This window comes from Coregonus lavaretus, assembly GCF_964263955.1.
Source record: "Coregonus lavaretus genome assembly, contig: HAP1_SCAFFOLD_6263, whole genome shotgun sequence".
NCBI classification, from domain to species: domain Eukaryota; kingdom Metazoa; phylum Chordata; class Actinopteri; order Salmoniformes; family Salmonidae; genus Coregonus; species Coregonus lavaretus.
In genome coordinates this window covers 12,538-33,980 of record NW_028162205.1, presented here as the reverse complement: position 1 = coordinate 33,980, position 21,443 = coordinate 12,538, and the positions used below count along the sequence as shown (strand labels likewise).

Genomic DNA, 21,443 nt, shown 5'->3' with positions numbered 1-21,443 from the left:
ACTTTGGAAATATAATTGATCTTCCCAGATATGGTGTAGCCTAAAGAACTGAACACTAAAGGCTCTGTTCCCTGTCTCATTTCAAATGTGCTCTAAATGTTAGAATCTCAGAGCTCTAATCACTCCCCTGTGTTCCAGATGTTTTTTGGACTGCGAGGAGCACAGAGCACACCCCTCTCTCCCTGTTCAGAGCACATACCAACACCAGATAAAGACTAGGGAGGGAGAGAGATAGAGAGGGAGAGAGAGAGAGAGAGAGGAGAGGAGAGAGAGAGAGAGAGAGAGATGAGAGAGAGAGAGAGAGAGAGAGAGAGAGAGAGAGGGAGAGGAGAGGGAGAGGGAGAGGGAGAGGGAGAGGGAGAGGGAGAGGGAGAGGGAGAGAGAGAGAGAGAGAGAGAGAGAGAGAGAGAGAGAGGAGAGAGAGAGAGAGAGGAGAGAGAAGAGAGAGTGGGAGGGAGGGGGAGAGAGAGAACGAGAGAGAGAGATGGAGTAGTCAGTTAGATTCATCTTAATTCGACCCATCTGCTCTTTTATATCCAAATCAGCGCAGTTCATCATAATAGAGGCCTCTGTTGATAATTAATAACATTATGTTTATCTCTGATGGATTGAATCAACTTGATTAGAAAAAGAAAAATATTGGTGACTTTTACAGTGATTGTTGAATTATTATGACTACCCAAATAGTGTACATATGTATAATGATGGCTTTAAACACAACGTGTTCAATGGCCACAATGTCAAGAGTCACACATGCTCTTCAATAAGTGTTGCTGTGACTCTGAGTTGACAGACATGGGAAGCAAATAATTGTTGCATGAGAGAGGTGGGGCAACCCTACCAGTCCTGCACATCGAATGAGGTCTTTTCTACAACTGTTCCCTTACAGCTAGGGTCCACAGACTCGGGGCCACCGCTGCACTCAAAGAGTAATCCAGGAGTAGAGTATGCTACATAATCCATATGCAATAATCCCCATTTATAATCCCACACGTCCATCCCCAAAGTGAGAGCAGTCCTGTCCTGGCTACTCAGAGAGCGATATCCTCAGAGTCCTGTCTCCTCCTCCGTCTCCATCTGTCTCTGAGTTTATGGAGGAGTTTCCTCACCGGCTCCGTATACTGCCTGTTGGCCAGCCCCAGGACCAGCGGCACCACTGCCATGCTCCCGATCCCCCGTGCACGACAGCACGATGTGTGTGGTGGAGTTCCCGCGCGACTCCTCGCTGAGCAGAAACGCCACGCACACGTGTATGTAGATGATGTAGGGCACCCAGCAGGCCAGGAAGGTCAGCGACACGGCTGCCACGCAGCGCGTGTAGCGGAGGTTGAGTCCGCTGCTCCTGTTCCGAGGACTGACCGCCCCCCTGGTCGCCACGGAGCGGTGCAGGCGGCAGATGTCCTTAATCTGGCCCCGGGTGATCCACAGCACACGTCCCGTCATGCCCGCGATGGACAGGATGGCAGGCGCCAGCAGCCCGTACACCTCGAGGAGATGAAGGCATTGGGGAAGACCCGTCTGTAAGAGCAGCACTCTGAGCCGACCGGCGCCGCTAACGCTGCCGCCTATGGTCGAACAGTTCCCCGGCACATCCGGCGTGCCGTGTCATTAAATGCACAGCAGCCGTTCCACCCCGGCCCGGCCCGGTTGTTCCAGCCGAAGGCGGGCAGGGAGGCGTAGAGCAGCGGAGGCGCCCACACGGCGAGCAGCGCCAGCGGAAGTGGCGGTGAACCCAGAAGCTACTATAATGTAACGGACTCACGATGCACATGTACCTGTCATAATGAACTATCACCAGGTTAAACAGGAACGCCAGAAACAAGAAATTAGGAAAAATATGAACCAGGAGACAGGAGCTAAAACTCAGCGGGCGGTTGAGTCCCATCCAGGGGATGAACGGCAGGGCCACGCCCGTACACAGGTCAGCCACTAGCAGGCTCAGGAAGAAGTAGTTTGGGGTGTTGTAGAGCTGACGGTTACAAGAGATGCCCAGGATGATGACCAGGTTGGCCAGGATGATGGTGGTGGACAGGGGCACGGTGATGGCATAGATGAGACGTGCCTCCGACAGCAGCGGCCGCACAGCAGAGTCATTGACCAGGTCATCCATGGTTGCGGTTGTGGTGGTTGTGTTCCTCCACAGTTGGCTTTAGTGTGCCAGACCTTCACCCCCACTGCTACAGAGACTTCCACAGCTCCCATTAAACTGCAGGAAGCCTGGGTGAAGACAGACAGACATAGAATAAAGTTAGACCAGAGATCATGGAGCATTATGTATTCAGAGCTCAAAACAAACTGCCTGTTAGTTGCTCTGGATAAGAGTGTTGGCTAAATGACCAACATGTAAATGTAAATGCAAACTACTCTCTCGTCTAGAGACCATATGATACGGTAAACCCAGTGTGTCAAACAAGAGCGGCTTGGACCCCTGAAATAGCCTCTATCTCTAGCATCATGTATCAATGGTATTAATTGATCAACAAACCAGACAGAAAAGATACCCAGCAGTACATCAGGGTTTGAGGGTCGGTAATTGAATAACCTAGTCTATTGGCTAAATGGCCTATTTAGGTAAAACACAGTGTCATCATGTTCTAACTGTCTCTCCACTTGTAAAAAGATGTAGATGTTATCTCTTTAAACACAATTACAACAGTCATCATGGCCGTAGGCTTGCTGTTTCCTCTCCATTGCCCCAGTGTGAGAGAGAGACATGTTTAAAAGACGACCGTCTTTGTTTTCTTCCTGCAGACTGCTGCGGTTCACGTAGATTGATGGCAAAGGAAATGTAATATCAAGCCTTTTGTCTGAATAGGCAGAAAGAGAGAGGGACAACGACAGGGGGGGGGGGGGGGGGGGGGGGGTCAGTCAACATCAGCGTTCAGAATGACGCAGATAGAATTGTAATGGATTAGGTTGACACAATGAATGCTCTATATTACTGTATGTCAATCATATTTGTTCTATGCTATACATTTCTATCTGAATGTTTTGATAGAAATGTAATGGATTCCCTATTCTCTATATGACAAGCAATTGCATATAATCTAAGCAATACATTCTATCTGAATGTGTTTGTTTTGTAAGGTTGCGCACTTCACTGTATAATTTGTTTTGCCATCTAGAACCTAAAAGGGTTATTTGACTGTCCCCATAGGAGAACCCTTTGAAGAACCCTTTTGGTTCCAAGTAGAACCCTTTTGAGTTCCATCTAGGACCCTTTCCACAGAAGGTTCTACATGGAACCCAAAAGGGTTCTACGTGGAACCAAAAAGGGTTCTCCTATGAGGACAGCCAAGAGTCCAAGAGTGTACTGAACAGACTCGATCAGGTCCGACTCTGTGGTTAGTTATTATACACCTTCTTTTATGCTGCTGTGATTTCTGGAGCCAGCTTGCTGAGGGTCCAGTATCTAGACTAGCATAACTAATGCAGGGTTGTGGAAAGTGACACCACACTGGACAAAGCTAAGCGTTCCTAGACACATTTCTATGTGAGATACATCGTCTCACATACAGTAACACCCTCATGTACAGATGTAAGATCTTAACACCCTTTTGTCGCTGAGAATTTTCCTGCACAGCAGGAAATACAAACGTGTAGTGTATTCAAGGTTTAAAAATGAGTTCTAAAGTTTGTCATTTCCACTTTAAAATGTCAGACTTCATTTGAACAAAGTGGAGTGCTGGCTCTCTAAAAAATACCACATGTAGCTAAAGTGAAGGACTAAATTGAAACTATAGCTGGAGTGAACTCCAACATGGTTGCTAAGGTGAAGGATTCAATCGAAGCTTTAGCGGGGAGGAAACTTAATTTGTAGCTCATTTCTGACCTGAATGGCACGGCTGCTGGGGTGAAAACTGTGGTTGAAGCCTTAGCTGGAGGAACTGTTGCATTTCTATTGTTATTTTTTCATTGCACTTGCATTCAGTAGCATCTATGAATCACATTGGACACGGGTGGTTTCTAATGTTGTGAAATTCTCGCTAGTGTTTACAGAACAACTGCTTCTGAGAGATTAGGATCAGGATCTGCAATTGTAACATTAAGCAACTGTAACAAAATGGATGACTGCAGTGTAGCCGTTATTATGAGTACATGGATTGCTAATGCATAATAATATGAAAGTGTGTATTCTTATTTTAAATGTAGTTTTGTACCTGTCTATTAATGCTATGTATTGTCATGGTATGTAGCTCTGTCCTTCAACTGTAACTGTCTGTTGGTGTTCTGTATTACGTCATGTTTTATGTAGCTCTGTCCTTCAGCTGTAACTGTCTGTTGGTGTTCTGTATTATGTCATGTTTTATGTAGCTCTGTCCTTCAGCTGTAACTGTCTGTTGGTGTTCTGTATTATGTCATGTTTTATGTAGCTCTGTCCTTCAGCTGTAACTGTCTGTTGGTGTTCTGTATTACGTCATGTTTTATGTAGCTCTGTCCTTCAGCTGTAACTGTCTGTTGGTGTTCTGTATTATGTCATGTTTTATGTAGCTCTGTCCTTCAGCTGTAACTGTCTGTTGGCGTTCTGTATTACGTCATGTTTTATGTAGCTCTGTCCTTCAGCTGTAACTGTCTGTTGGTGTTCTGTATTACGTCATGTTTTATGTAGCTCTGTCCTTCAGCTGTAACTGTCTGTTGGCGTTCTGTATTACGTCATGTTTTATGTAGCTTTGTCCTTCAGCTGTAACTGTCTGTTGGTGTTCTGTATTATGTCATGTTTTATGTAGCTCTGTCCTTCAGCTGTAACTGTCTGTTGGTGTTCTGTATTACGTCATGTTTTATGTAGCTCTGTCCTTCAGCTGTAACTGTCTGTTGGTGTTCTGTATTACGTCATGTTTTATGTAGCTCTGTCCTTCAGCTGTAACTGTCTGTTGGCGTTCTGTATTACGTCATGTTTTATGTAGCTCTGTCCTTCAGCTGTAACTGTCTGTTGGCGTTCTGTATTACGTCATGTTTTATGTAGCTCTGTCCTTCAGCTGTAACTGTCTGTTGGCGTTCTGTATTATGTCATGTTTTATGTAGCTCTGTCCTTCAGCTGTAACTGTCTGTTGGCGTTCTGTATTATGTCATGTTTTATGTAGCTCTGTCCTTCAGCTGTAACTGTCTGTTGGCGTTCTGTATTACGTCATGTTTTATGTAGCTCTGTCCTTCAGCTGTAACTGTCTGTTGGTGTTCTGTATTACGTCATGTTTTACGTAGCTCTGTCCTTCAGCTGTAACTGTCTGTTGGTGTTCTGTATTACGTCATGTTTTATGTTTTATGTTTAGCACTAACACACCTGATTAAAATCCTCAAAGCTTGATGATGAGTTTATCATTTGAATCAGATGTGTAGTGCTAGGACTAAAACATGAAATGTGCACCCCTTTGGGTCCCCAGGATCAGGATTACGAAGTCATAAGCGGATGTAACTGTGTTTCTCCTATTAGAAAATCCTCCTGTTTGAAAATGCTAATTTACCTTTGATCATTTTACAGTAAAAATGCTAATGTACTTTGTCATTTTACAGTAATTTGATAATTATATGGTTTAGTCAGTCTACTTTTAACTGAGCTCCAATTCCTCAGAGGTTGAAGAACCCAATATGCTCATGTATTTCATGTGTCTGTCTTTTTCTTGATTCATATGTCCAAAATAAGAAAATAGTGTTGAAAACAAAGCTCACCTTTGTAGGACAAGAGATTCAGTCGTCGGTTCCCTGTGAAGGAGAAACTCCTTATAAAACTCCTTATCATCATGTGATTAGAGAACAGGTGTATGCCACAGACAGGTATAGTTAATATCAACACCCTGTAGATCCCGAATAACACCCTTTCTCCTCTAAATGACCCGCCACGCTACACACACTGCCTGTGGTGAATCTATCCAACGGTACAGAGAACTGTCCTGCTGCCCCCCTCAGAAAGCCCTTGTGGTGAGGCAGACAGAGGAGCTGAGTGCAGGGGCTTCCTAACAGATGCTGGGTCTTAAAGGGGAAGTACACTCAGAGAGAGGGAGTGGGAGCAGTGCCAGTAGGTGCTGTCAGAGTCAGGGGCCACAATAGAGATAAAGGGAGTATTCACATTATACATTTGAGAAATGGGTGAACTGCGGATGTGTATATGAAATTATGCCTTATCGGCCATCTTAAATGAATAATTAATTGTCCATTATAAATGAAGATCATGTGATGAACTACATGTCTACAACTATCCTCTTCGGTATGTTCCTTTTCCACCCGGCCCCCGACGCACACACATTTCTTACTTCTCTACACACAACCCCATATACTACTGTATCCAACACAATATTCCTATGAATGTATGTCCTTTGAAAACATTTACACCTAACAGTATATACAGTCTATTAATCCATAGAGCTGGTCAAATAAGCCTAATCTTTAAACATGTCTGTAGTTGGACGGCTGGGTTTCCAGTCAGAGAGGTATGCTGTGTAAACACAGACTCCCTCAGCAATAGTTTGGACTTGGCAACGAGACGGATTGCTCCGTAGCACTGGGGGCCCGTGGCTTCCAATGTGATACCGCTTTTAAACACAACTCTTCTCCAATGTCTGTTAGCTAACGAGACATTGTGCAGGGACGACACACACACAAGATACCCACACACACACACACACACAATACTAACATGTGTACACACACACATCATCCAATCTGGAGGGTTATCAGTCAGATGAAAGAGGAAGATGACAGAGAACACAGACATAAACCAAAACGGCTCCCTCTCTTTTAGGATTTCTGTCTTCTAGGAAATAGAAGAGCAAAAGTACATGGATATCAGTTATTCTCCTTTTATCTAGGTCTCTAGAAACTTCTAGAAATAATACAGTTCTCCAAAGCTATTTGTAGATTCTATCTCAGCCACAACTCTCCCCACTTCTAATAATAATAATAATATGCCATTTAGCAGACGCTTTTATCCAAAGCGACTTACAGTCATGCGTGCATACATTTTTGTGTATGGGTGGTCCCGGGGATCGAACCCACTACCTTGGCGTTACAAGCGCCGTGCTCTACCAGCTGAGCTACAGAGGACCACACTTCTCCCACTAACCAATGTGTTCTCAGTCAACTGACCTAGTAAAAGAAGGTAATAAAAATAGCTATAATAATAAAATGTGTTGACTTTTACATGTAATATAACCCCCTCTTTCACCACTGTATCGGTTTGCTACAGTAGCCTATACTCTCTTCATGGTTGACCCCTACTGAATTCCACTAACTACCTCTCACAAGCTGTAAATCCTTAGACAGGCTGGTGTTAATTCCTGGGCAGCTCCTTTTGTCATAAACACACACACACACATTAACCTTTGAGGCCAAAAACACTAACGTTAGCAGTGGCTTTGTGACAGGTGAACATAAAATCCTCAAATCGCTCTAAGACCAATTACACGCATCACAGGTGTTACTTTTGCCAGGTCACCAGGCCAGCTCCAGGTAACGTTGAGAGGATGTTGCGTGAACGTTTATATGTATGTAGTAAAGGGAGTCTATTGTATATGGTGAGGCAGGAAACCTTTGTGACTGACATGAAATATGAAAGTCATGCCACAGTAGGTATTTAAAGCACATTCGCACACGGTTCGTGCACGTGCACATACAGAACGAGTGTGTCAACAGCATCACAGTTAGGATGGTTTGACCGTAGAAATCCAGATGCAGGAAATAAGCACTTGCTGCGAGACAGTGGTTTGTTTCCCCTCTGATGGAGACATGAGAAAAGGAGGTGTGGAAGAGGGGAATAGAGAAAGGAGAAGAGGAAGGTGATGGATGGAATAGAGAAAGGAGAAGAGGAAGGTGATGGATGGAATAGAGAAAGGAGAAGAGGAAGGTGATGGATGGAATAGAGAAAGGAGAAGAGGAAGGTGATGGATGGAATAGAGAAAGGAGAAGAGGAAGGTGATGGATGGAATAGGGAAAAGGAGAAGAGGAAGGTGATGGATGGAATAGGGAGAGAAGAAAGCAGGTGAGTGGTAAAAGGAGGGATTGGGAGGAGGAGGAAGGCAACGGATGGAATGGACTGATGGAAGGAGGAGGGGAAGAATTCAGACATGAGAAGAGGGGAGTGATGGCAGCAATAGTGAGGAATAGACATGAAATGGGAGGAAAAAGAGAGTCGAATGATATAGGACGATATAGTCTAGACTATAGAGGGATGAGAGGAGAAGAGTGATGTCGGTGGAAGCCATACATTATACACAGTAGCTTCCTGTGCATCTGACTGTAGAGTTCTCCAGACCTGTATCGTCCCTGCCTGGGTTTCATCACCATATCCGTGACCAATCATACACAGTCTCATTGGAGCCTGGCAACCAACTACAGCAGAGGATAAAGCACTATCCTTCAGCTATATTAAAACCCACACATGATTAAATAGGAATTAGATGATAGTTACTGTTAGAGCTACTGTACTTGGGCCCTTGCAAATCCTGACAAACAACTACTAAACACACCTATAAAATGTGATAATGCCTTGGTCTTTCTGTTATACTAGCGCTGTCCCCCCCCACACACTCTCTCTCTAAAGACCAGTTTGGTAAAGAGCTAGACACTTCACAAGCATTGGCATAGCAACAAAACAGTAGCCACTCGGCTAATGCATTTCCTGCTGGGTAGAATATATAGGCCACTGCAATAAAACGGCAATATCATTACATTTTTACAGGACATAAACATCTGCTTATGAGGCTTTTCCTAGAGGAAAGGGTTTGTCATGACACAAAATATAATTTTAGCCCCTCAGGTTCACAGGAAAATATGGTAGACTAACTTTCCCAACAGCACACATTTTTGATGTCCCCCTCAAAAACTCCCCTCACCTGATTCAACTCATTGAGGGCTTGATGATTAGTTGACAAGTAGAATCAGGTGTGTTTGTCCAGGGCTACAACAAAAACATGTATTGTTGGGGGTACTGGAAGACTGGAGTTGGGAAACACTGGACTAGTGACCACTGCCTCTTCCTAGAGAGGAGGGTATCCTCACCTAGATTTTCCTACACTTTATGTGTGTGCTTTCCCCTTTTAAAGCTAGAATCCATGTTTTGACTTATAAAATCATGATATATACCCATTGATTCTTGAAGAATATAACTTAACATGCCATATTAGCTTAGTTCTACTGTCATACCCCCATTAGAACCAAAAATAAGCTTTTTTTTACACCCATTCTTCTCTGCAGATCAAGCTCTGTCAGGTTGGATGGGGAGCATCGCTGCACAGCTATTTTCAGCTCTCTCCAGAGATGTTCGATCGGGTTGAAGTCTGGCTCTGGCTGGGCCACTCAAGGACATTCAGAGACTTGTCCCGAAGCCACTCCTACGTTGTCTTGGCTGTATGCTTAGGGTCGTTGTCCTGTTGGAACGTGAACCTTCGCCCCACTCTGAGGTCCTGAGCGCTCTGGAGCAGGTTTTCATCAAGGATCTCGGTGTACTTTTCTCTGTTCATCTTTCCCTCGATCCTGACTAGTCTCCCAGTCCCTGCCGCTGAAATACATCCCCACAGCATGATGCTGCCGCCACGCTTCACCATAGGGATGGTATTGGCCAGGTGATGAGCTGTGCCTGGTTTCCTCCAGACGTGACTTGGCAGTCAGGCCAGAGAATCTTGTTTATTATGGTCAGAGAGTCCTTTAGGTGCCTTTTGGCAAACTTCAAGGCTGTAAATTTAAGAGTCGTCGTCGTCGGGTGAGGTTGTGTCTCTCTCTGGCGGGAGGTAAGCTTGGCTTATATGGCTTATATACATAGTTTGGGCTTTGTTGAGTAAAGCTTAAACTATGTATTTAGATTGTAGTTAGGTATTGTAGGTAGTTATCGTGGGTTGTTGTATGTAATTATTGTAGGTTAGTATTGTATTCGGCTGAGCCCGGTGAAGCACGAAGCTAGCTAACCCACTACCTGGACTAGCTGGCGGGTAGCTATTGGTAACTATTAGCAACTGTGGATAGTTGTTTCACGCCTGAGAGTGCCTGTAATTACGCCAGCTAGCTGCCTACAATAATTACATACAATAATACCTACCATTCAGCTGTTTTCTAACCTCATTGTCTGAAGTGTTAACATTAGGTAGTAAGTGGCTACTGTGCTTGAAATTTAGCTAGCTTGTTGCTACCTGGATAGCTACTAGTAAACAATAGCTGGAACGACCTAGCGAACAGACGCAAACTGTCTGAGTCAATTCAGTGGCTAGCTTTGCACTTGGTTAGCTAACAGTAGCTGCTAGGGGTAAGTTATAACCTACATTTGTGTTTTGTTTTTACATACTGGTAGCCAGAGTCGTTCAAGGGAATTCGGGACATGGGTGACTAGTTAACGTTAGCTTGGCTCTCTCTGTGTGTTCGTGCCGTGGGAGGAGGGGTTTCTTCTTTGTCTGAAAGTAATGGCTAGCAAGTATGCTAACTATTCTAACTAACTAACTGGCTGAATAAGTTGACGACGGACTCGCTCAAGCTGTCGGGACTAACCCACAACGTTAGACACGGACACGAATGATCTGCTTGGCGTGTTGACACACTGGTGGTTTGTTGTGGCCAAGTATTGGTGCTAAACCGTGTTGTTGGAGTCCGGCATGCTAGTTGGCTGTGGTGTCATATGACTAGGTGCCCTGGACGATTTTCACGGAAGAATACTGTACCAAGTTAGCTAGCTGAATAAACTAAGTTAGTCTATTCCTAGAAAACATTGAACCACTGTAGTTTACAACAATTATAATTTCTGAGGTGGAAGTTTGGAGAGTTATATTTGGGTGTTTCAGTGAAACGTAAGTGAGGGAGGCCCCGCTCTCTCCTTTCCCAGATGTTTAGTTCATTTCATTCCGATCTCCTTTGCATTATTGTAGCCATTTTCTGTAGCCTGTCAACTATGCCTCTGTCTATCCCTGTTCTCTCCTATCCGCACAGGCTATACAAACGCCTCACACCGCGTGGCTGCTGCCTCTCTAACCTGGTGGTCCCTGCACGCACCACCCACGTGGAGTTCCAGGTCTCAGGCAGCCTCTGGAACTGCCGTTCTGCTGCCAACAAGGCAGAGTTCATCTCAGCCTATGCTACCCTCCAGTCCCTCGACTTCTTGGCGCTGACGGAAACATGGATTATCACTGAAAACACTGCTACTCCTACTGCTCTCTCCTTGTCTGACCATGTGTTCTCGCATACCCCGAGAGCATCTGGTCAGCGGGGTGGTGGCACAGGAATCCTCATCTCTCCCAAGTGGACATTCTCTCTTTTTCCCCTGACCCATCTGTCTATCTCCTCATTTGAATTCCATGCTGTCACAGTCACTACCCCATTCAAGCTTAACATCCTTGTCATTTATCGCCCTCCAGGTTCCCTTGGAGAGTTCATCAATGAGCTTGACGCCTTGATAAGTTCCTTTCCTGAGGATGGCTCACCCCTCACAGTTCTGGGTGACTTCAACCTCCCTACGTCTACCTTTGACTCATTTCTCTCTGCCTCCTTCTTTCCACTCCTCTCCTCTTTTGACCTCACCCTCTCACCGTCCCCCCCTACTCACAAGGCTCATACGCTTGACCTCATCTTTACTAGATGCTGTTCTTCTACTAATCTCACTGCAACTCCCCTCCATGTCTCCGACCACTACTTTGACTCTATGTCCCCTATCCTCCCGGCCAGCTCGGTCCTCCCCTCCTGCTCCGTGGCTTAATGACTCATTGCGAGCTCACAGAACAGGGCTCCGGGCAGCCGAGCGGAAATTGAGGAAAACTAGACTCCCTGCGGACCTGGCATATTTTCACTCACTCCTATCTACATTTTCTTCATCTGTTTCTGCTGCTAAAGCCACTTTCTACCACTCTAAATTCCAAGCATCTGCCTCTAACCCTAGGAAGCTCTTTGCCACCTCCTCCCCCTCCCCCCTCTCTGTGGATGACTTCGTCAACCATTTTGAAAAGAAGGTTGACGACATCCGATCCTCGTTTGTTAAGCCAAATGACACTGCTGGTCCTGCTCACACTGCCCTACCCTATGTTTTGACTTCTTTCTCCCCTCTCTCTCCAGATAAAATCTTGCGACTTGTGACGGCCGGACGCCCGACAACCTGCCCACTTGACCCTATCCCCCCCCCTCTCTTCTCCAGACCATCTCCGGTGACCTTCTCCCTTACCTCACCTCGCTCATCAACTCATCCTTGACCGCTGGCTATGTCCCTTCCGTCTTCAAGAGAGCGAGAGTTGCACCCCTTCTCAAAAAACCAACACTCGATCCCTCTGATGTCAACAACTACAGACCAGTATCCCTTCTTTCTTTTCTCTCCAAAACTCTTGAGCGTGCCGTCTTTAGCCAACTCTCTTGCTATCTCTCTCAGAATGACCTTCTTTATCCAAACCAGTCAGGTTTCAAGACTGGTCATTCAACTGAGACTGCTCTTCTCTGTGTCACGGAGGCTCTCCGCACTGCTAAAGCTAACTCTCGCTCCTCTGCTCTTGTCCTTCTAGACCTGTCTGCTGCCTTTGATACTGTGAACCATCAGATCCTCCTCTCCACCCTCTCCGGCGCGGCTCACTCTTGGATTGCGTCCTACCTGACCGGTCACTCCTACCAAGTGGCGTGGCGAGAATCTGTCTCCGCACCACGTGCTCTCACCACTGGTGTCCCCCAGGGCTCAGTTCTAGGCCCTCTCCTATTCTCGCTATACACCAAGTCACATGGCCTCTCCTATCGTTGCTACGCAGACGACACACAACTAATCTTCTCCTTTCCTCCTTCTGATAACCAGGTGGCGAATCGCATCTCTGCATGTCTGGCAGACATATCAGTGTGGATGACGGATCACCACCTCAAGCTGAACCTCGGCAAGACGGAGCTGCTCTTCCTCCCGGGGAAGGACTGCCCGTTCCATGATCTCGCCATCACGGTTGACAACTCTGTTGTGTCCTCCTCCCAGAGTGCGAAGAGCCTTGGCGTGACCCTGGACAACACCCTGTCGTTCTCCGCTAACATCAAGGCAGTGACCCGATCCTGTAGGTTCATGCCCTACAACATTCGGAGAGTACGACCCTGCCTTACACAGGAAGCGGCACAGGTCCTAATCCAGGCACTTGTCATCTCCCGTCTGGATTACTGCAACTCGCTGTTGGCTGGGCTCCCTGCCTGTGCCATTAAACCCCTACAACTCATCCAGAATGCCGCAGCCCGTCTGGTGTTCAACCTTCCCAAGTTCTCTCACGTCCCCCCGCTCCTCCGCACACTCCACTGGCTTCCAGTTGAAGCTCGCATCTGCTACAAGACCATGGTGCTTGCCTACAGAGCTGTGAGGGGAACGGCACCGCCGTACCTTCAGGCTCTGATCAGTCCCTACACCCAAACGAGGGCATTGCGTTCATCCACCTCTGGCCTGCTGGCCCCCCTACTTCTGCGGAAGCACAGTTCCCGCTCAGCCCAGTCAAAACTGTTCGCGTTCCCCAATGGTGGAACAAGCTCCCTCACGACGCCAGGACAGCGGAGTCACTCACCACCTTCCGGAGACACTCGAAACCCCACCTCATTAAGGAATACCTGGGACAGGATAAAGTAATCCTTCTACCCCCCCTTACCCCACCCAAAAAAAAATAAAAAAACATATTGTAAAGTGGTTATCCCACTGGCTATAAGGTGAATGCACCAATTTGTAAGTCGCTCTGGATAAGAGCGTCTGCTAAATGACGTAAATGTAAATGTAATGTAACGTAACAAAATGTGTAAAAAGTCAAGGGGTCTGAATACTTTCCGAATGCACTGTATCCGAGTCATATCTGTATAATATTAGATTAGCCTAAAAGCTATTTTGGCTAGGCCACCCTGTAGCGTGGTTGAACGCTTGGGTTTGAACACACAAACCCAAGCTTACAACAACAAATTAGGTCATCTCCTGATACAGTTGACTTTGTAGTAGGCTTATCAGATCTCTAATCATAACAGTGTTCTGGTCCCTATAGTGTGTGTCACAAATGGCACCCTATTCCATATATAGTGCATAACTTTTGACCAGAGCCCTAGTCAAAAGAAGTGCACTATTTAGAGAATAGGATGCCATTTGAGAGACATGTGACTCGATGACGGTCTGCACATTATTACTTCAGGAAAGGTAGGAAGGATGCATTTGTAAAGTATTTCAACAGGGCCCAATATATTTACATAGGATTGAGTTTCCATAATTTGGGGTGATTTTGGGGGAAAGTGAGGATTACACTCCACAAATCACCAGACATTATGGGGACATCACTGAGGTCTCCATCTCTACGTAGCTCTATTGCCTTAATGTGGATTCATAATTGCCATCAAACCAAATCGCACAGTGAACAAAGGTACAGATGTAAGCGTATTTAGTGATAAATCAAGGACCACACGACATATCACATTGGTCTGTTAGATGCTTCATTGCCTCTAGGTTGATGTGTTCCAACATCCACACTAGGCACACCACTTAGAATGCATATCTTTTGTGTGGGTTCTACTTGAGAACCCTGAGTAGAATGGCTGTCAGTTCTAGAACCTATAACACTGCAGGTCTACTATGGATCAGAGAGACAAGACCCTTCAAAAACCCTCAGTTGTGAGAAAACACAATGAAAGGCCAGGTTTCAATCCGATCGTGCTTTGTCGACAATGCGCCATTTAAAGGACAATTTCCGATTGAGCCGACATATGCAGTGTTCACCGTTAATGCGGTCTCCACAAACACGGGAACATTGCCTTTAAAAGGTGCATTCGGATTGAATCCCGGCCGAAGTCCGTTCATCTGTTTGTGGCTATTGTTGACAGGGAAAAGTAGAAGGGTGAGTCCATCCCCATTTCTCTCTCTCTTTCTCCCTCTACTCCCCCCATTAACGGTCTGGTCGTTGGAGGCAGAAGACTTTGGCCTGGTGGTCTCCAGAGGCAGTGACCGCCATAGATGCTTCTCTGTGAGGGAGGAGAGAGAGTCAGAGAGGAGAACAGGAGCTCAACGCCGTTAAACACACACCTTTCTGGCTCAAGTAAGTAAAATACAAGTTCCCCATAACCACTGATACAGGGTCAGACATTTTGTTCATAAGCCTAATTGAAAAGGTTAGGATCTGTGATTAGCGGCAACTTAGGTGTGTGTGTGTACCTGTTGAGTGTGAAGTCGAGGATCTCCGCCTGGTGGCCGCGGTACTCTGACACCATGGTCCCGGAGCGGGCGTCCCACAGCCTCACCGCACCGTCCAGACTGCAGGTGGACACCACAGAGGAGGACTCCTCCCACTGCAGATGAACAATGCCAGCCTGAGACACACACAAAGTCAGTTATAGAGCATTTATAAAGGCATATGAAAGTAGCAGAGCAACATATCTCTACAATCGATAATTGGGGGTTTGGTTGTGATTTGAGAGCTTGTTGGATGGCTGGTTTCTTACCTGGTGCTGGCACTTGTGTCGGAGGACCTGTGAGGAGAGGTCATAGATAGCCAGGGTCCCATCCAGATACGCCACCGCTATCAGGGGCAACCTGGACAAGAGAACATGGCATCATTCAAAACAAGGCAACTGTTACGCACTTTATTACATGTAGTTAATTTATGGTTAACTTATGATTCTGGTCTTATGTTAAAAACATGATGACTGATGTTAAAAACATGAAGTCTTACACATTGCAGAACCCCACTGACTCCACCGAGTTGGTCTCCTCAGCATCCTCCAGAGAGGCTTTGGCTTTGCCCCCGTCCACGGAGAACACACCCAACACCTACACACCCCATTAGATATGTTCCAGTTATAGAGCATATAAGAACGGATACCAAAGTAGCAGGAAAGCACATCTCTAAAACCCATAACATGTTGGTCCATTGAACACATGACAAACATAACTGTTTCTTGTGAATAATGCATGTCAATCTCCCCATGCCATCACTTCATCTCTCCCACCATGTAAACCCAGAAGTACTGTTTTCATTCCCACTATCCTCTGTATGGGTTTTCTACCATAGCTACAGTAGTTCTCTAGCCTACAGTAGTTATGTTCTCTATAATACAGTAGTTATGTGCTCTCTATAATACAGTAGTTATGTGCTCTCTATAATACAGTAGTTAAGTGTTCTCTATAATACAGTAGTTAAGTGCTCTCTATAATACAGTAGTTATGTGCTCTCTATAATACAGTAGTTATGTGCTCTCTATAATACAGTAGTTATGTGCTCTCTATAATACAGTAGTTATGTGCTCTCTATAATACAGTAGTTATGTGCTCTCTATAATACAGTAGTTATGTGCTCTCTATAATACAGTAGTTATGTGCTCTCTATAATACAGTAGTTATGTGCTCTCTATAATACAGTAGTTATGTGCTCTCTATAATACAGTAGTTATGTGCTCTCTATAATACAGTAGTTATGTGCTCTCTATAATACAGTAGTTATGTGCTCTCTATAATACAGTAGTTATGTGCTCTCTATAATACAGTAGTTATGTGTTCTCTATAATACAGTAGTTATGTGTTCTCCATCATGCAGTAGTGCCCGCTGCCCACCTTGCCAGTGGCAGTGTTGATGAGCTTGGCACAGCCGTCCACGGAGCCCGTCAGCACCAGAGAGCCGTCCTTGTTACAGGCCAGGCACGTCAGCGCCCCCTGGTGCCCATCATGACCTGAGGTTGCCAGAGAAGCGAGGAGACAGTTGAGTGGGGGTAGACGTTATAATAAATAATAATAATATGCCATTTAGCAGACGCTTTTATCCAAAGCGACTTACAGTCATGCGTGCATACATTTTTTTTTTTTGTGTATGGGTGGTCCCGGGGATCGAACCCACTACCTTGGCGTTACAAGCGCCGTGCTCTACCAGCTGAGCTACAGAGGACCACGTTGTCCCTAACCACTGGTCCAGTGCCAGTTATTATTATTTTATCCTCAGAAAAATCAAGATTAGGATTTGGGGTTTGGTCATCTGATCTAGATATAAAGTAAGCTATGTACACTGATAAAAACATCCCACACTGATTTTCATGAGGTCATGCACACTTAACCCCCCTGGCCATGACACATATCCTGCCGTCTGGCAGTAGTGGGGATTGTCACATACTCTGTTCAGGAGTGTGACAGCTTGGCCAAACTTACCTTTAATCACATGGGTGGCGTTTCCCTGCTTCAGGTCCCAAAGTCGTACGTTCCCATCTCCATAGCCCACCACAGCTCTCTTCCCTGTGGAGAAAAGACAAACGTTGTTACATGTTCAACCTTGGCAGCACAGATCATGGCAGTGTCCTGTGCTGAATTGTCCTTTATTCTTGACTGGGGAGACGGTCTCACCGTCTGGGAGGACCTTTCCACTGGTTGCCTGGCAGCCGGGGCCCTGCAGTGTCTTACAGTCACCCCCTGGGATCTTCCACATCCAAACGTTACCGTCCGCCATGCCCGCCAGCAGCACTGGGGCGCAGGGGTGCCACTCCAGCCACTAACAAACACACACAGCAACATCAGATGACAAAACTTGATTTAAATACCTAGCTTAAATCAGGCTGACTCAGGTGTGGCAGCGTGTTCCTGCTGGGCTACAACATATATGTGCACCCTGTTTTGGGCCGGGCTGCGTTCTTCCTCACCTCCAGGTCTCCCACCTCGAAGGACCACACCTCCTGCTTGGTCTCCACCTTCCAGACCTTGATCAGCCCGCTCATGTCCCCCGTGGCCACCAGGGAAGAGTCATGACTGAATAGAACACTCGTCACAGAGTCCTTATGGCCTACGGTAGTGGAAAAAGAAGGACTGGGGTTTAATATTGGGTGAAACGCAAAGATTTGTTTATTCTGAGCTCATCTATTTGAGCTCAAATGTCCTATTGGGAGGTCATAGCTAAAGCAAAACCACAACATAACTAATTGATGACAGCTTGGGGTCTCACCTGTGCATTCAAACAGCACTTCCCCGTCACTCACTCTCCAGACATAGGCCTTGTCGTCCTCTCCTCCGGTCACAGCCAAGCTGTTAGTGGCTGGGTCCAGACTCACACAGAATACAGATCCTGGAAAACACAAGTCAATGTGACAACAGAAAAAAAGAGACCCACTGCCACTGATAATACGTTGTGAAGAGACTGAAGAAAAGCACTATCCAGGTGATAGAGTTAGCTAGCTAGTACCAGTGTGTTTGGAAAAGGTGAGTTCGCTGTCGTCTTGTTCTTTTTCCTGCTCCATCTCGTCGTCGGTATCCCAGTCTTCCTGTTCATCGTCTCCGTCCCCAGCGTCTCCGACGTCCACGTCCTCGAACTCATCCGCCAAATCATCTATTTCGGTCAAAAAGTGAGGTATTACTGTACTTGCCACACATGTACCTCTCTTAGTTTTACACAGTACCGCGACATTAACTCATAGAAGATCAAACCAAGACATTGCCACCAGCGTCCAAGTGACAACTTATGTTGCTCAATCAATGACAGTCCATGTGGCAAGTCCTCATACAGTTATATGGGCATTAGCTAAACCACACCCCTTGAAACATCTGATTCTGACCAACTAGCTAGCTAAGCATACAACCATCATTACCTGGGCTTTGCTCTGTTTCGTTTAGGTCGATGACTTCTATGATCTCTTCATCCCCGTGGAACTGTACCGAATTTTCGTCCGAGTTATCCATCATAGCTAACTTACCTAGCTAGCTAGATGTTACCAAGGTGGCTAAATTAGCTGCCTAACTTGGGCGCTCAAACGTTTGCTAGCGCAATAAATGTTGAATTCAGGTTAAGAAAATATGTTAAGTCAATCACAGTAAACGCTAAAGATTCTTCATTCTTGGTGCTGACCGTAGAATAAATACTAGCTAGAGAGAAAAATTCTAAATAGTGTCCCCATGTTTTCTTCACATGTGGGGAACTCTCCGGAATTCTCTGGCACTCCGTGATGACGTCAATTAAACATTTGATATGATTGGTGTTTCGCCATTCAGCTTGACACGCCCCCTTCATAGTAACAACCAATCCATGCCAAAGTGGGCGGGACTTCAACATGAATACTTCATCGGAGAGGAACCTCCTACCTTGTTCACTAGATGGCACAATAACACCATTATCATCATGCTGGCTTTCATCCTTACCCTCTTCTAATATAGTGTTTCCCAACTCCGGCCGTTGAGTACCCCCAACTGCACACATTTTTGTTGTAGCGCCGGAAAAAAACACCTGATTCAACTTGTCAAGGGCTTGATGATTAGTTGACAAGTAGAATCGGGTGTGCTTGTCCTGGGCCACAACAAAAATATGTGCTGTTGGGGTACTCGGGACCAGAGTTGGGAAACACTGTTCAAATATAATATTTTTTGGATAAGAACGTCTGCTAAATTACTTAAATGTAAATGTAATCTGAAATGATCTGAAAACAGAATAGGTGAAAGATGGCGCAACTTCCACCTACCCTATCGGTTCTGCTAACGTACTGTATATCTATCCAGTCATCTAAGGACTAGGGAGTAGTATGCGTTAGGGCCTAGGGGTCGATTTGGAATTGGGCCCCATGTGAATTTATTTGTATCTAATTGGCTATCCAATCAGACATAAGCAATTACGACATGTGACTTTTGGAAAACAGGTTCCCTCAATAATGCAACTGATTTTTTCCATCATAAAAGAGGCACTATGGGTGCTCTTATATCCAGTCTAGGCCTCTCGTGGTTCTTACAAACAGCCTGTCACCGTGAGTATAACCATGTTTCGGTTTTTCACTTGTCCTCTTCCATATTTTGATTTAAAGTGTAAGTGCCCTGGTATTTCTGTTAACTGTGCAAATGGTGTGTGTGCCTGTGGCATTGTAGTGAGTACCAGCTGAAGGATTAGGTCTACCTCTTTGCATCCACAACTGTTCACAGGAGGGCTTGAAACTGAGGCTACACGATACACTTGAGTGAATGCTTGAATCCTTTCAACAGCCCACTAAAATATGTATTTTGCTTGTCAGAAACTGCAAGATGTCTGGTCGTGGAAAGAAAGCTGTCTCCAAATTGAAGACTCCCACAAGCCGCTCTGCCAGGGCAGGTCTCCAGTTTCCTGTAGCCCGAATTCACCGTCTGCTGAAGAAGGGCAATTACGCTGCCCGCATCGGTGTAGGAGCGGCAGTCTATCTCGCTGCCATACTGGAGTATCTCTGCGCTGAAGTCCTGGAGCTGTCGGGCAACGCAGCCCGTGACAACAAGAAGTCGCGCATTACTCCACGGCACATCCAACTGGCTGTGCGGAACGATGAAGAGCTGAACACTCTGTTCGGCGCGGTCACCATATCGGAGGGTGGTGTCCTTCCAAACATCCAAGCCATATTGCTCCCCAAGAAGACCAAACGACCTAAAGACGACGGCAGCCATGCCAAAGACGTCCAGTCTCAAGAGTTTTAAAATATACCTTACAATCTTTTACCGCAAACTTGTCCCTTTTACACTGTTTTCCTTAATAAATGACTAATTTAAAGAATTTGTCTTTAGTGTTGCCTAGCTGATGCACTGCGATTTCCAGACATATGTAGCGTTTATTGAGGAAATTGTGTTTCAAACTACATAATTAGTCAGGGCTGGGGTCAATTCAGGAAGTGATTTGAATTAAGTCCCAACATTACATTTTAGTCATTTAGCAGACGCTCTTATCCAGAGCGACTTACAGTTAGTGAGTGCATACATTTTTTTTTTCTCATACTGGTCCCCCGTGGGAATCGAACCCACAACCCATGCTCTACCAACTGAGCTACACGGAACAATGACACACTGTTTGCCAAATGGCTTCTCAGTTTGAGAAGTTACATTTTTATTAAAGCCCCTTCGCTCGACTAGGAATTTCAATTTACTTCCTGATTTGACTGACCTCAATTTGAATTGACCCCAACCCTGCAAGGAATGAGGTAGGCCTACTGGTTTCATTGGTGAAAACTAATTCCCTGGTATTGAGTGGGGCTCCAACATGCACTTAACTGGGCTACTAGTGTGACTTGTTTCGGTGTAAAACTAGGGCGTTGCAGAACTCTACGCTTAATGGTTTAGTCTCCATCCAAAAAGCCGGTGTAACTGCTTTAAGGACGTAACTTGCGCTCACTCCTCAGCTAGCTTGAAATGTGGCTAGAGCATCCAATTGGTACCGTTTGGGTGGCTCAACCTGTTGAACTGTTAATTAGAGCGGTCGTGACGCAGAGGACCACTGGTTCGAGCCCAGTATGGGGCAGTCGGACAATGGAGAAAGCTCAGCTGTTAGCAGCACGCTGACCCCTGTTACACAGGGATGGGGAAAACAATTTAAAATTACATGGGAGAATTTTCCATATTCAATATAGAGAAACCCTCCCTGGCTTTAATCAACTCTCCGAGCCCTGGCTAGCCAAACCTTTTAAACGTCATTGAGCTCCTTTCCATATCTAAGAGTGGCTGCCATGTACTCTTATTATACATGAAAGCACTCTGTGTGTTTTCCCCGTTCAGGGCCGTCTGTGTACTTGGTCTGGGCTTACTTCGGCCTGCTCCTGAGTCTTTG

At 45.8% G+C, this 21,443-nt stretch overlaps 2 protein-coding genes and 1 pseudogene across 3 annotated transcripts; 1 reads left to right on the top strand and 2 right to left on the bottom strand.

Moving 5' to 3' along the window:
- Nucleotides 1–1,031: 1,031 nt before the first annotated feature.
- LOC311119464 (G-protein coupled bile acid receptor 1-like) lies at nucleotides 1,032–2,110 on the bottom strand (annotated as a pseudogene). Its single transcript has one exon. The product of its transcript is annotated as a G-protein coupled bile acid receptor 1-like (transcript).
- A 12,191-nt stretch (nucleotides 2,111–14,301) lies between these two features.
- Nucleotides 14,302–18,837, bottom strand: LOC311119463 (angio-associated migratory cell protein-like). Its single transcript, XM_084194150.1, has 11 exons — nucleotides 18,490–18,837; nucleotides 18,087–18,230; nucleotides 17,850–17,969; nucleotides 17,551–17,690; nucleotides 17,258–17,402; nucleotides 17,066–17,149; nucleotides 16,481–16,596; nucleotides 15,603–15,700; nucleotides 15,373–15,463; nucleotides 15,086–15,240; nucleotides 14,302–14,895 (listed from the first exon to the last, which is right to left on the bottom strand). Exons 1-11 carry the CDS (start codon nucleotides 18,581–18,583, stop codon nucleotides 14,820–14,822), a joined length of 1,263 nt encoding a protein of 420 aa, XP_084050276.1. The 5' UTR covers nucleotides 18,584–18,837; the 3' UTR covers nucleotides 14,302–14,819.
- Nucleotides 18,838–19,903: 1,066 nt separating this feature from the next.
- LOC311119462 (histone H2A-like) lies at nucleotides 19,904–20,323 on the top strand (the record flags this gene model as incomplete). The annotated part of the gene is made up of 1 exon (XM_084194149.1): nucleotides 19,904–20,323. The coding sequence occupies one exon, from the start codon at nucleotides 19,904–19,906 to the stop codon at nucleotides 20,321–20,323; it is 420 nt and encodes a 139-aa protein (XP_084050275.1).
- Between the last annotated feature and the right edge of the window lie 1,120 nt (nucleotides 20,324–21,443).